The 16,758-nt window shown below is 37.2% G+C and overlaps 1 protein-coding gene across 2 annotated transcripts in view; it reads right to left on the bottom strand.

Annotated features, from left to right (window-relative positions):
* The window catches only part of VPS45 (vacuolar protein sorting 45 homolog), a 67,412-nt gene that overhangs the window by 14,334 nt on the left and 36,320 nt on the right, over positions 1–16,758 (bottom strand). For both annotated transcript variants that reach the window (XM_064588456.1, XM_064588457.1), the window contains one exon: positions 14,484–14,615. In XM_064588456.1, the coding sequence (XP_064444526.1) occupies positions 14,484–14,615 (132 nt within the window). The remainder of the gene's footprint in view (positions 1–14,483; positions 14,616–16,758) is intronic.

Raw genomic sequence — 16,758 nt, 5'->3', positions numbered from 1 at the left:
GACTTTGGACAAGGTTTTCACTTCCCTAAAACCTCAATCTCCTCATCTGAAAAATGAAATCAATGATAGTAATAAAAATATCTACTTTGTTGGGTCATCACGAGACTGAAACAAAACTGAATGGGTAAGGCAGTACAATCCAGTAGAAATGTAAACAAGTTACAAATGTGAGCTGCTGTGTAATTCTAAATGTTCTATAACTATATTAGAAAGGTAAAAAAGAAAGGTAACATTAATTTTTTTTAAGATCTTATTTATTTATTTGACAGAGAGAGAGAGAGATCACAAGTAGGCAGACAGGCAGGCAGAGAGAAGCAGGCTCCCTAGCAGGGAGCCTGATGCGGGGCTCGATCCCAGGATGCTGGGATCATGACCTGAGCCGAAGGCAGATGCCTAACCTACTGAGCCACCCAGGTGCCCCAAGGTAAAATTAATTTTAATAGCATATTTGACTTAACCCATATATCTAAAACATTATCAACTTCTAAAAATTATTAATGAGATATTTTACACTTCTTTTTTTGGTACTAAGTCTTTGCAATTTGATATATATTTTATACCTGTAGCACACCTCAAATTAGACTAGCCACATATCAGGTGCTCAATAGCTACACGTGACTCGTGGCTACCTTATTGGATAGCACAGGTATAACGTGTTAAAACAGTGTCTAGCACATAGTATGTACTAAATAAATTTTAGTCCTTGGTATCATCATGATCCCCTTTTTATGAATTGCTATGGATCAGTGTTTCTCCAGGTATGTGACTCATAACGCTAGCTAATATCAGGTGGTTCTAGAGCAATGGCGTTAAAAAACACTGAATTACACAGTAAGAAAACTATTCCTTTTTAAATTACTTTTTTATCTTTCTGACTGTATCAAGAAAAAAGTGTCAGTTTGATACTATAGTACTTTGTTTTTTAAAACTTTAATTTCTTATTGATAATAGAATTTACCAATTTTAAGGGCATCGTTTGATTTTGACAAATGTATACAATTGTGTAACCATTTCCTTAATCAAGATATAGAACATTTCCATCACCTGAGCCAGGGCTTCTAAAAAATCAGGAAACTCGCACTGCCTCAACAACAACAAGAGCCCTGAAGTCAACCCCATATCTTTGAATACGTAAAGTCAAATTGCTTTCCAGAAAAGTTATACCAATTTATACTTCTAGTAGTAATATTTGAGTCTGCCTCACTGCACTTTTAAGGAAATAGTCAGAGATGGGACAAAGATTTATCAATATACAAGATGTTTATTGACATCATATTAAACAAAAATTGTAAACAATCTAAATGTCTAATAGTAATGGTTAAAGACACTTTTTTTTTTTTTGAGAGAGAGAGCGTGCACGAGTGAGTGGCGGGGGAGAGGCAGAGGGAGAGAGAGAGAATCCTAAACAAGCTCCATGCCCAGAGTGGAGCCTGATGTGGGGCTCAATCTCATGACCCTGAGATCACGACCTGAGCCAAAATCAAGAGTTGGATGCTTAACCAACTGAGCCACCCTACGTGCCCCTAAAGACACAATCCTAAAGTTGAAATTATACAGCTATTAAGATTATTTTAAATAATTTTTAAAAAGATTTTATTTATTTATTTGACAGAGGGACAGCGAGAGCAGGAACACAAGCAGGGGAAGTGGGAAAGGGAGAAGCAGGCCTCCCGCTGAGCAGGGAGCCCAATGCGGGGCTCGATCCCAGGACCCTGGGATCATGACCCGAGCTGTAGGCAGACACTTAATGAGTGAGCCACCCAGGTGCCCCTATTTTAAATAACTTTTAATAACATGGGAAAGTATTCTCAATATAATTAAAAGAAAACAAGTAGAAAACTATATAGACAATATGATCCTAATTATGTCAAAAACAAAATAAAATGTGGGGCGCCTAGGTGGCTCAGTTGGTTAAGTGTCCAACTCTTGATCTCAGCTCAGGTCTTGAACTCAGGGTCATGAGTTCAAGCCCTATGTTGGGCTCCGCACTCAGCAAAAAACATAAAAACCAAACCAAACCAAACACAAAAGAAAAAACTCAAAAAACTTTAGGTAGAGAAAAAATAGGAAGGAATATGCCAAAATATTGACAGTGGTTAACTTTAGTTGTACTGTTATGAAAGATTTTTACTTTTTTTTTAAAAGATTTTATTTATTTATTCATAGGAGACAGAGAGAGAGAGAGGCAGAGGGAGAAGCAGGCTCCCTGCTGAGCAGGAAGCCCGATGTGGGACTCTATCCCAGGACCCTGGGATCACAACCCAAGCCGAAGGCAGACGCTTAACCATCTGATCCACCCAGGGGCCCAAGATTTTTACTTTAATATTTAATTTTTTTATTATAATGACAATGAATTACTTCGGGGGAGGAAAGCTTGTTTTTCTTTATTTGTCTTTGCTTTCAGAAAATAACTGAAAAATGGGACCATTAATTATTGTGCAGGCATATAGAGAGTTTAACTGAACCCAGGAGTATTACAGAGAGCCTACTATGTGTAGTCATTATTATTGGTTCAAAAGGGAATCTGGCAGTAAGAGGATCGTTGATCTGGGGTCACCTTCTAGCAGGGTATGTTTTCCTCCTTGTCAAAATCCTTAAGTAACTAAACTGATAGCACTGGAGACTGAAGTGCTCTCTTCACCTAAGTTTAGGTGGGGTTCAGGCAATGGCAGCACTGTTGGCTAATACATCTACCTAGCCTTCCTTCCCCTTCACTTCTATCCTGAATTCCAAGAAGACAGAGGGATTTCTTCTATTGGGAGAAGAATTCCATCCATACGGATCTGGTTCTTGGCCTCTCAGCTCACATAGCTAACTTAAAGTGTCAATTGCGGCCAGCAGGGACTAGAACTCTTTAATATTGATTGACTTGTGAAGTGATAAGGCAAGCCAGCTCAAATCCCTAACCAAGATGCTCATTTATTTGCAAGGTAGGATCATGTGCATCAGAAACACAACTAGAATAACAGATCAGTCTATTGTTGGTGAATAAATAGTGGGTATTGTTCATTTAAATACACCTAGGAATTTGCATTTTTATAACAACACATGTTTATTTTGAACATTTAAGATAAATAATACTTCTCTTAAGCATATGAGCTTTGATAGCCAGCATGATCCTGATAAAGTATGTCAGATTTCACGATTCTGCTCAAAAACCTACAATACACACAAAAACTAGTATGTGTTTATAGCAGCATTATTTATAACAGCTAAAAGGTGGAAACAGCTCAAATGTCCATCACTGACAAATGGATAAACAAAATATGATATATGCATATAATGAAATGTATTCAGCATTAAAAAGGAACGATTAAAAAGGATACAGGTTACAACATGGATGAACCTGGAAAACGTTATACTAAGTAAAAGAAACCACTGACAAAAGACTACATATTATATGGTTCCATTTACATGAAAAGTTCAGAACATGGAAATCTATAGAAACAGAAAATAGATTAGTGGTTGCTTAGGCCTGGCGTGAGGGAAATTCTTTCTGAGGTGTTGAAAATATTCTAAAATTGACTGTGGTAATGGTTGCACACATCTGTGTACTTACCCCAAACCACTGAATTGTATACTTTATTTTATTTATTTATTTTAAAGATTTTATTTATTTATTTGAGAGAGAGAGAATGAGAGAGAGCACATGAGAGGGGGGAGGGTCAGAGGGAGAAGCAGACTTCCCGCCGAGCAGGAAGCCTGACGCGGGACTCGATCCAGAGACTCCAGGATCATGACCTGAGCCGAAGGCAGTTGCTTAACCAACTGAGACACCCAGGTGCCCTGAATTGTATACTTTAAAGGGATGAATTGTATATAACATAAGTTATATTTCGATAAAACTGTTAAAAAACAAACAGACCCCACACCCGACAATGCTCTCTAACTCATAGTGAAAACCAGTCCTCGCAACAGCCGACAAGGCTCTCCACTGTGAGGCCCCAGATACCTCTCTCACTGCAGCTCCCTCTCCTTTTCCCAGCCTCTCTGGTCTCCTTACACACACTGTGTGATTGTGCCTTAGGACACGGCTCTGCTGTGCCTGGGATGTTCTTCCCTCCATCTGTTTGGTTCACTTCCTCACCTCCTTCAAGTCTTTTTTTTTTTTTTTAAAGATTTTTTATTTATTTATTTGAGACAGAGAGAATGAGAGACAGAGAGCATGAGAGGGAAGAGGGTCAGAGGGAAAAGCAGACTCCCTGCCGAGCAGGGAGCCCGATGCGGGACTCGATCCAGGGACTCTAGGATCATGACCTGAGCCGAAGGCAGTTGCTTAACCAACTGAGGCACCCAGGTGCCCACCTCCTTCAAGTCTTTCCTCAAATCTCTGCACGAGGCCTCTCCTGACACCATACTGAGTAGTGTAACTCATCCCCACAGCCCCCATGCAATACCAATTTCCCTTTACTTTGCTCTGCTATTTTCTTCCATAGTATTTATCACCTTCTGAATTACTATAAAGTTTACTTATTAAGTTTGTTTATTTTTGTCTCCCTCTGCATTAAAATGTAAGCTTCACAAGGGTTAGGATCTTTGTTTTATTCACGGAGGTATCCCATGCTCAGTAAATATTTGCTGAATGAGTGAATGAACTATTAACTTTATGCTGTTCTTGTGTGTTCAATATATATTTACTAATGTATTCTAGAACTTGTAACTCGGGCAAAATGACTTCTGACTGTTCCACATAGATGTTGGTGAAAATATCTGTCGTGCTATAGAACAACTCATGTCATATATATAATTCCTAGAAGCTGAAATTTGATGTATTCCTCCCCGCCTCCTCTGCAATTGAGGGGCAGTATGACTAATGAGACAAATGAAGACGGAAGTTGGGGGCGGGCAAGCACTGAGACAGGAGACCACGGTATGCACACTGCAAACCTGCATGGACCCCAGAAGCACAATGGACTAACCACTTAGGGCAGGTACCTGCTGCATGTGTTCAGAGCCCTACGAAATCCACTACCCAGATGCTTTTTCAGGGCAGGTTCTCGGCCTTCAAAAAACCATGAAAATTATGCCTTTAAAGAGGTCCCTATGATTGGTTAGTATCTTTTTTTCTTTGTGTTTCATTATGTACAAAGGAGGGGGGGGCAATACAAAATTCATATTAAACTTCATATGGCTATGGAGAGAAGAAAATATTGACTGTCTCTCTTTATCCAGAAGGCAATTTTATTAAGAATGTTGCTAAGGAGGGATGCCTGGGTGGCTCAGTTGGTTAAGCGTCTGCCTGCCTTAGGCTCAGGTCATGATCCCAGGGTCCTGGGATCGAGTCCCACATCGGGCTCCTTGCTCAGTGGGGAGCCTGCTTCTCCCTCTGCCTGCCTCTGTTTCTCTCTCTCTGATAAATAAATAAAATCTTAAAAAAAAAAAAGAATGTTGCTAAGGAGGTAATTAGCTTCTGGAAAATTCCTTGGTGTCTTAGTAGCATATACATGCCTTCTATTTTAAATGGTGTTTAAATCTAAACAAAGATAATTACAGTTACACATAATCAGAGCAGGCCCTATAGAAACAAATCATATAGCACACTGCAAGCCCTGTAGAACTTTGCTTCTGTGTAACCAGTACTTGAATCACTGAAAAATATTGTCACAAAAAAACTCTTTTAAAGAAAGAAGACACTTATATGCTACATTAACAAAATGAATGGTAAAAATCCTATGGTCAATCACCTCATGAGATGCAGAAAAAACATTTGACAAAATTCAACAACAATTTTGGATAAAAATTCTCAACAACATTGAGTACAGAGGTAATGTACTTCAACATAATAAAGGTCACCATGACAAGCCCACACCTAACATCATACTCAGTGGTGAAAAGCTGAATCTCTAAGCTCAGGAACAAGACAAGTATGTCCACTTTCACCACTTTTATTTAACATAGCATTGGAAGTCCCACCCAGAACAATTAAGCAAGAAAAAAAAAGGCATTCAAATTGGAAAGTCAAAAGTAAAACTCACTGTTCGCAGATGACATGACATTATATATAGAAAACCACAAAGATTCCACCAAAAAAATATTAGAATGAATTCAGTAAAGTTGCAGGATACAAAATCAATATACAGAAATCTACTGCATATCTATACACTAATAATGAACTATCAGAAAGAAAAATTCAGAAAACAACCCCATTTACAATTGCATCAAAAAGAATAAAATGCCTAGGAATAAATTTAATGAAGGAGCTGAAAAGACCTATACACTGAAAACTATAAGACAATGATGAGAGAAAATGAAGACGCAAATAGATGGAAAGATATTCCATGCTCATGGATTAGAAGAATTAGTATTGTTAAAATATCTATACTACCTAAAGCAATCTATAGATTCAATGCAATCCCTATCAAAACTCCAACGGTGGGGTGCCTGGGTGGCTCAGTCAGTTAAGCGTCTGCCTTCGGCTCGGGTCATGATCTCAGGGTCCTGGGATTGAGCCCTGCATTGGGTTCCCTGCTCAGCAGAGAGTCTGCTTCTCCCTCTCCCTCTGCCCCTTCCCCTACTCATGCACGTGCGCACGCTCTTTCAAAGAAACAAAACAAAAACAAAACACCTCCAATGGCATTTTTCATAGACATAGGACAAACAATCCTAAAATTTGTATGGAACCGCAAAAGACCCTAATAGCCAAAGCAAACTTGAGAAAGAAAAGAGTTGGAGACATATGCTCCCTGATTTCAAACTATATTACAAAGCTATAGTAACCAAAACAGTACAGTATTAGCACAAAGACAGATCAGTGGAACAGAACAGAGATCCCACCCAGAGATAAACTCATGCATATATAGCCAATTAATTTATGACAAAGGAGGCAAGAATAAACAATGGGGAAAGTCCAGTCTCTTCAGTAAATGGTATTAGGAAAACTAGACAGCCCCATGCAAAAGGATGAAACTAGACCATTATCTTATACACAAAAATAAACTCAAAATGGATTAAAGACTTGAATGTAAGATCTGAAGCCATAAAACTCCTAGAAGAAAACATAAGCAGTAAGCTCCGTGACATTGGTCTTGGTGATAATTTTTTGGATTTAATACCAAAAGCAAAGGCAACAAAAGCAAAAATAAACAAGTAGGACTACATCAAGCTAGAAAAGCTTCTGCACAGCAAAGGAAATAATCAACAAAATGAAAAACCTACTAAGTGTGAGAAAATATTTGCAAATCATATATCCAATAAAGGGTTAATATCCAAAATACATAAAGAACTCATATAACTCAATAGCAAAAAGACCTCAAACAATCCGATTAAAAAATGGGCAGAGGATCTGAATAGACATTTTCCCAAAGAAGACATACAGGAAGCCAACAGGTAGATGAAAAGATGTTCAACATCAGTAGTCATCAGGGAAATGCAAATCAAAACCTGTTAGAATGGCTATTATCAAAAAGACAAGAAATAACAAGTGCTGGCAAGGATGTAGAGAAAAGGGAAGTCTTGTGCATTGTTGAGGGAATGTAAATTGGTGCAGCCACTATGGAAAAGAGTATAAAGGTTCCTCAAAAAAATTCAAAATAGAACTACCATATGATCCAGCAAGTTGACTTCTGGCTATTTATCCAAAGAAAACAAAAACACTAGTTCAAAAAGCTATACACACCCCCATGTTCACTGAAGAATTATTTTCAATAGCCAAGATAAGGAAACAACCTAAGGGTCCATCAACAAATAGATGGATAAAGAAAATGTGGTGTGTGTGTATATATATACACACCCACACCCACACATACACACACACACAATGAAATAATATTCAGCCATAAAAAAGGATGGAATCTTGCCATTTGTAGAAACACTGATGGACCTTGAGGGCATTATGTTAAGTGAAATAAATCAGACAGAGAAAGACAAATATTGTATGATCTCACTTATACATGGACTTTAAAACAAAGCACAACAAAATAAGACAAAACCAAGCTCATAGATACAGAGAACAAACTGGTACTTGCCACAGGCAGAGGGTGGAGGGGTGGGTGAAATGGGTGAAGGGAGCTGAAAGGTGCAAACTTCCATTTATAAAATAATTAAGTCATGGAGATATAATGTAAAGCCTGGCAACTATAGTTAATAATACTGCATTGTATATTTGAAAGTTTTGCTGAGAGAGTAAACCTTAAAGGTTCCCATCACAAGAAAAAAATTTTTTGTAACTATATGTGGTTGTGGATGTTCACTAGATTTAGTGTGGCAATCATTTTGCAATATATATAAATATCAAATTATTATGCTGTATACCTGAAACTAATATACCTCAATTTTAAAAAAGAAGGTACTTAAGAAAGAGGAGCTTAAATTCAAATAACTTTGAATGGCAAGGTGAATTTCAGATTCAACTAATGTATATCTTCTTTTGAAATTTAAGGGACATCTTCAGATACCTTTTGTCTTAAGATGAAGCTTACTTATATACAGGCCCCATTCTTACCAAAAAATTACATTAATATCTGGAAATATACAAGGGAGAGAAGAAAGAATTGCTTTCTGTTCTTTATTTTTTGTCTACAACTAAGATTTTTTTTCAATATGCAGTAATCTTGATATATTTTATTTAGTAAAAAAAATTTTTTTTTAAAGTAAACTCTACGCCCAACATGGGGCTCAAAGGTATGACCCCAAGATCAAGAGTTACATGCTCGGGTGCCTGGGTGGCTCAGTTGATTGGGCAACTGCCTTTGGCTCAGGTCATGATCCTGGAGTCCTGGGATGGAGTCCCCGCTTCGAGCTCCCTGCTCAGCAGGGAGTCTGCTTCTCCCTCTGACTCTCCCCCATCTCATGCTCTCTCTCTCTCATTCTTTCTCTCAAGTAAATAAATAAAATCTTAAAAAAAAAAATGCTCTACCAATTGAGTCAACCAGGCACCCCCAATCTTGATGTATTTTAGAAATAGAAGGTATCCCAGGATGAAGGTTACTCAAATTGCTACATCAGAGGTAAGGGTACATGTAATTTTCTAGGATGCAAGAGATCAATTTTGACCTATCTGCCATTACATTAAGTATCTTGTCCCAAATCATAAACTAGTAAGTGGTGATGCTGGGATCTGACTGCAGAATAAACCTGTAGTGATCTCAAGTTTTACTTAAGAAATCAGGGAAATCAAGTGACCTGTATCCCAGAAATATCCTGCAACAGGCATTTCCCACTCTGGAGGGATAGTAGTTTCTATATCAGCACATCACACTCCCAGCTACAAGACATGATTTTTTTTTCCTGATCCAATATCCCACTAATCCATATCCTTGAAGGGCAGCCCATATCACATTTTACATGATTCCAAGTATTAAAGGAGGACACTCATCACTCACATCTAAAAGTATACTGTTTCATGATCACCAGTCTCTTAAAATACTACTTCTGTGCTGTACAGCTCTTGAGGTCAATGCTGTGTGGTACTTACTCCTTTGGACTTTTCCTTAAGAAATAACCCACATATTACAGGGGCACCTAGGTGGCTCAGTCGTTTAGCATCTGCCTTCGGCTCAGGTCATGATCCCAGGGTTCTGGGATCGAGCCCTGCATTGGGCTCCTTGTTCAGCAGGGAAGCCTGCTTCTCCCTCTCCCACTCCCCCTGCTTGTGTTCCCTCTCTCGCTGTGTCTCTCTCTGTCAAAAAATAAATAAAAATCTTAAAAAAAAAAAAAAAAGAAATAACCCACATACTACATAGGGAATTGTACAATAAGCCCCCTGCACAAAAATTAAACCCTAACAATTCACAGAAACAAATTCTTAAACTTTCTCTCCCCCAAAACAAGGTTCTTTGCTAGCTCACAGTAGCCCCACTATATCCAGTTATAAAACTGATTTAAAAAAATATTAACCTTTCCACTTACTGAGAGTCTAAGATTTCAAAATATATTAAGAGTTGTAATCTTACTGAATATGCTAGTAATACCCAAGGTCGCCCACACTCATCACGAAAATGGAGCCCTTCCACTAAAAGCTGAAGCTAAGTTACTTTCGATTACTTAAGCCTTTGCAATAACTGATCTCTGAAATACAAATTCCATTATTATTTTTTTAAAAGATTTTATTTATTTGACAGAGAGAGAGAGAGAGTGAGAGAGCACAAGCAGGGGAAGCGGCAGAGGGAGAGGACCCTGAGATCATGATCTGAGCTGAAAGCAGATGCTTAATCTACTGAGTCACCCAGGAGCCCCTATTTTTTTTTTTTTTACTGATTGTGATAAATTTCACTGTTTACCTACCTATTAGCTAGAGGTTATATCTTTGTAAATATAAATGATAAACACCTGATTTTGGATCATTTATATACTGTAAACTTTAACTAAATATTTTCCAGGTTGGCAATTACCACAGTAACTCCCTCCTTAAAAAGTTTCATTGGTTAGGACCAGTGAACAATCCTGCTCAAGATATATATTTATTTATTTATTTATTTATTTATTTATTTATTTATTTATTTATTTATTTGCTTACTTGACAGAAAGAGAGATAGTGAGAGCAGGAACACAAGCAGGGGGAGTAGGAGAGGGAGAAGCAGGCTCCCCGCTGAGCAGGGATTATTTATTTATTTACTTACTTACTTACTTACTTATTTGACAGAAAGAGAGATAGTGAGGTCAGGAACACAAGCAGGGGGAGTGGGAGAGGGAGAAGCAGGCCTCCTGCTGAGCAGGGAGCCCGATGCAGGGCTCCATCCCAGGACCCTGAGATCATGACCTGAGCCGAAGGCAGACACTTAATGACTGAGCCACCCAGGTGCCCCCTTGCTCAAGATTTTATCAAACCTTCTATTGCTAATGCTATTGGCTCAAACATAATTCAGGGTACTGCTTAGCATACTGTCAGGTCAGACAAAGAAATACCAAAGCTGGCTAGTTGGAAGAATCTAGTCTAGACCTTTTGCGAAGCAGCCTCACTTTCTTACTTTTACATAAAAGATTATTTAATTGCTCAAGAACCGGAAAGTATTTGGGGTTATAGAACTAATGTGATTAAAGAAAAATGAAGGATTCGAAAACACGAGGAAAGAAGAAATTAACAAAAACATCAGGCAAATTTGAAAAAGAGGCAAAATGAACTTATAGGCATAGAAATATAACCTTTGAAGTTAAAAACTGAATGGACAAATTAAACACAGATGAAGACAGAATTATTGAACTGGAATACTGATCTAAAAAATTACACAGAAGGGAGCACAGAAAGATACGGATGTATAAATGAGAGGTTAAGAGACAGATGAAGGCCTAACACATATCTCATAGGAGTTCCAAAAAGGGAGAACAGAGGAAACAGAAAAGCAGCAATGTTCAAAGAAATAATGACTGGAAAATTTCCAGTAATTATGCCAAACATGAATTTTCATACCAAGTAGCATAAATAAAAATAAACCCACATTTAGATACATAATACTGAAACAAGAACACCAAAGACAAAAAGATAATCTTAAAAAGAATCAGAGAAGAATATATTGCCTATAACCCCAAAAACAATTATAGTGAGAGGAGACTTCTTTTTTTTTTAAGATTTTATTTATTTATTTGACTTCTTAACAGCAACAATTAAAAATAATATTCTATTGCCTTCTAACTTTTAAGTGCTGAGAATAAATTATCAACCTGGATTTCTAAACTTAAACTAAGATGTTTTTAGAAAAAAAAAATCAAGTTGACCAGGAGCTGAAAGAACTACTAAAGGATATTTTTAGTAAGAAGAAGATTGGATCAGAAAGAAGGACCAGGGTGAAAAAGTGGGAGGAAGGGAAAAGGGCAAATACATGGGTAAATCTAAATAAATAATAACTGAAAATAATGATGACGATTAATTTGGGGATTATAAAAACAAGATGGAACCAATATGCTGGACAATGATAGCTTGGGATAGTCAGTTGGGAGGAAGCTGATTAGAGATCCTTCACAGCATCCTTCCAAGATCCTTGTATTATTTGAGAAAGGCAGAAATAGATTACTTTTAACCTGTTTCTTATTCATCCAACAAGCATCCTTTAAAGGCAAGTAAAACTAATCTACGGTGATAGAAGTCATAATGGTGATTACTTTGCGGGAGTTGTGACAAGGAGGGGATATGAGGCATAAGGGAGACTTCCAGAGGTGCTGGTAACATTCTACTACTTGGTTTGGGTGGTGGTTACATAGTTATATTCACTTTGTCATATTTCATTGAGTGGTCTGCTTACCATTTGTATGCTTCTCTGTATGTAATGAAGTATGTAAGTATATGTAATATTTCTATAAATTATAAAAGGAAACTATGGCACAGTTTACAAAATAAAATTTTGATAGATTATAAAGCTATAACTTTAAATGCAAGTCCTAAAAATGATGGAAAAAATAGAGGTTAGTATTTATATAATTTTGGCTGGAAAAGAACTAATAAGCATGACACCAAAGGCAGAAATCACTGGTAGCTTTGACTATATAAAAGTAAAAAATAAAATATAATAAAATAAAACCTTTATACAACAAAATACTGTGAATAATGTAAAACAAAAACATCAAACAAGGAAAACTATTTGCAAAAATATGTAACAAATGGTTAATATCCTTAATTATATAGATATAATTAATAAAATTACTGGGAAAAAAAGGAATACCCCAATTGCAAAATGGGAAATAATATGAACTGGCAATTCAAAAAGAAATATATAAATGGCCAGTAATCTTTGGAAACTGACAAAGAGGGGTGCCTGGGTGGCTCAGCCATTAAACTTCTGCCTTCGGCTCAGGTCATGATCCTGGGGTCCTGGGATTGAGCCCTGCACGAGCTCCCTGCTCAGCCAGGAGCCTGCTTCTCCCTCTCCCACTCCCACTGCTTATGTTCCCTCTCTAGCTGTCTCTCTCTCTGTGTCAAATAAATAAACGAAATCTTTAAAAAAAAAAAAAAAGAAAGAAAGAAACTGACTAAGAGTTTCAGTAATTTGCTTGAATTCATAAACAGTAAGAGGGAAAGTCAGGATTCAAACCCAGGTAATCTTACTTTTCAATTAATATTTCTTTAATGAATGAATGATTATATATTTAACACTAAAAGATGTTTATATTTACATCATAGACTACAAAATTCAGGTCATAAAACAGAATATAGAAGAAATCCCTTTTCTGCTGATACACTCATATAAATGTTTATACAGGCTTAGAAATAAAAGGTCTGAAAAGATCAAAGTGTAACAGTGGTGAGATTATGGGAGCTTTTTCTTTCTCTTTATATTTTCTGAATTAAAAGAATTTCAGAATGAATGTGTACTACTTCCATAGTAAAGGGGAAAAGTTACGTTAAAAAGCCAAATAATAATACAAAAGGAGGGGCGCCTGGGTGACTCAGATGGTTAAGCGTCTGCCTTCGGCTCAGGTCATGATCCCAGGGTCCTGGGATCGAGCCCCACATCGGACTCCTGGCTCAGCGGGAAGCCTGCTTCTCCCTCTCCCTCTGCCTCTCTCCCTGCTCATGCTCCCTCTCTCTCTCTATCTCTGTGTCTCAAATGAATAAATAAAATCTTAAAAAAAAAAAATACAAAAGGAAAAAGTACACAAACACCTCTAATGACTCCCAATATATCCATGCGTATGTACATGGCTCGGCATGGATCTCTCAGGGTCTCTAATCATTAAATTCAGTTATCATGCCACGCTTCTCCAGTCTCCTCCTCCTGTCTTTCCTACCCTTAGTTTCCAAATTAATCTTCCTAAAATACTGTGACCCTCTTGTAATTTTACTGCTTAAATAATTTTCAATGATTCTTCATTTTCTAGACAAGAAAGTGAAGATTCCTCAGCCTGGAATTCAAGGCCTTTCACAATTACGGCATTCAGTCAACCCTCTCACTTATTATGCACATTCCAGCTGGTTGACTATTTGCCGTCCTTTCTCTATGCTTGTTGTCTACAGCTTCCGTAACTTGTTCATGTGGTTAACTCTGCCTAGTATGTTCTCTCCCTCATGTCCATTTTCTACCCAAGGTTCAGCTTATGCACTATCTTCTCCATGAAACATTTGCTAATTTTTCTTAGTCACTCTGGTAATCCATGGCTCTTTAGCCTGTCTCTCTAGGCACTTATTTTTTTATTTTTTATGTTCTATCTTTCCTAATAGACAATGATTTCCTTGAGGTAGGATTTTAATCTTATTCATCTTTGTATTCTTCTTACTAAATACTTATTGAATGAATATAATTAATCAACAAAAAGAGAAAAACTCGCAGAATTCAAAACCATTATATTTCAGTATATTCAAAGTGCCAGTCTGTGGCTATAACATTTCTCCTTTGAACACAGGAAATATAAATTGTTAATGGTACAGGCTGGTCCTTACTCTTCAGGTCTTTGACCTAACTGGCTGATTTATGAAGCTAAAGGAGTTAGATCCTTCATCTCTATTACACTATGAACTGATGCATTTTGGCCTACCAGCTGTTTATTCAGCTTTATAAATTTAAGCTTTATTCTCTAGGAAAGGGAACAGAGTCGTAGGACTGAATGTTCTCCCTTACCTTTTCGTGTTATGCACTGTGGTTCCTCCCAGGACAATCCTCACTCCAGGAGTGGTACGGTTCAGGTTATAAACTGTTAGAGCCTCTTCATAGGTGGCTCCTCCAATTATAAACACAATGATATCCTGAGGTCTGCAATAATGAAGAAAGTTAACATCATAGGATAAGAGGGGAAAAAGGCAAAGATTTGGTGTTACTATTATATGCACAGTTTTCATTTCTAAATCATTTTTGGTGGAGGAAGCAGAATTAAAGCAGAATAGAATAAAAGGCTTAAAAAAGTTTTAATTATCTGAAATTGGCAGGAAACAGAGCAGGAATTGCTGAATAGTGATTTGCTTTCTGTTTATGAGCGGATGTCTTATAATTTCTGTGCTGTGGATTTCAGAATAGCACAATAGTGTTTGCTGGAACCAAATGTAGAAATATTCTTTTATATTCAAGAGGCTGCAGAGTACTTCACTGTGCCATGATATCAATATAGCAGTAATTTATACTTGTACTACACAACTCCTTTCGTATATAAACCCTCTGTCAAATACTTAGTACAGTGTCATTACAATGGCCTCTGTCCAAGGACTTCAAAGTATTTTGGAAAGTACTAGTATATTCGGATGTTCCCATAAGATGGAAACTAGAAACATTTAATATTTTGAGTGTAAAAAGAGAATGGGACATATAAATTAATGGCACTTCTGGGAACTCCACCTCTTCTTAAAATCTTTGTTTTCAAATCCTTTGATAAACCAAGAAAAAAAAAAAACCCTGTGAAAACAAACAAACAAAAAACTCTTGAGTATAGTTTTGATACTGGACATACTGACATATCAGCTCAGTCACTTGCCTCACTGTGTAGTTTTATTGTGTTCCAATCTTTATCAAAACAGCTTCATAACAGAAGAGCCTCCTATTGGCCCCTTCTGTAGATATCAACAAGAAGGAGACCATATCATTTCAAAACAGTTTGCCTTGTTTTTCTTTTCTTATGCCACCAAAAGAAGATAAAATTACTTGATCTTAGCAAGCAAGTAATTTTGTTAATGACTTATTGGACATTATTTAAAACTACATCAAATAGAAGCATCCATTTTGGAGGTTACAGCACAAAACTAAATAGAAACCTCTTTAATCATACAGGCTTATGTATAAATCATGGAAAACCCCCCCTACATTTCCCTTCTGTTTGTCTCTTTCTAAAACCTTGAAGGAATTAACTGAGAGAGTATTTATTCTTATGGCACTTCATGGAAACAGAATCAGATATTACGGCTAAAATTAAAAATGTTCAGATAATCTCTGAATTGCAGAGAAACCCAATAAAAGGCTCCCAATGATGAAAAGGTAGTTATTTTGCAATTAATTAGGTAGAGAGTCAATCATGGCATTTCTGTGTGAAATGCCTGGAACTTAAAATCATGCTTTAACACTAAAATTACTTTTTCTGAGAGAAAGAGAGAGAGAGAGAGCGAGCATGAGCAGGAGCAGGGGCAGGGGGAGGAGGGAGAGAGAGAATCCCAAGCAGGCTCCATGCTCAGCATGGAGCCCAACATGGAGCTGGATCCCACAACCCTGAGATCATGACCTGAGCCGAAATCAAGAGTCGAATGCCCAACTGACCAAGCCACCCAAGTACCCCACAAACATACTTTTTAAGACAAAATAAGCATTTAAGACTACTCACCTGAAACAATGTATTTAGCACAACAATGCTTAAGAGTTACCTACTGTTATATATTCTATAATCATTTTTGCTATTTTATTTTTTATGAAAAGATTTTATTTATTTATTTGAGAGAGAGTGTGAGCTAGACAGAACACAAGCAGGGGGAGTGGCAGAGGCAGAGGGAGAAGCAGGCTCCCCGCTGAGCAGGGAGCCCAATGTGGGGCTCAATCCCAGGATCCTGGAATCATGACCTGAGCTGAAGGCAGATGTGTAACTGACTGGGCCACCCAGGCGCCCCTATTATTTTAAAATATACTATTTTTGACTAGATAAATGTTTGCATATAATATAAAATACAAAAGGGTATACTATAAAAAAAGTGAGTTTCCCTCCCACCACAGTGCTCTTGCACTTCAGTTTCAATGTAGAGGCAAACACTACTACTTGCCTCTTATGTGTCCTTTTGGAGATATTGTCTATGTGTATATATAAGTAATTATATGCATAAATACATATTCACACACATATATACACACTACACATATAGGTATATATACATATAGCACACACACACATACATATACACAAGTAAAGCATTTTATGTGCACTGTT

This window comes from Mirounga angustirostris, unplaced genomic scaffold (genome assembly GCF_029215605.1).
Source record: "Mirounga angustirostris isolate CCGP_5_RB_7025 unplaced genomic scaffold, mMirAng1.0.hap1 SCAF_4, whole genome shotgun sequence".
NCBI classification, from domain to species: domain Eukaryota; kingdom Metazoa; phylum Chordata; class Mammalia; order Carnivora; family Phocidae; genus Mirounga; species Mirounga angustirostris.
This window is presented reverse-complemented; position numbering and strand designations above follow the sequence as displayed.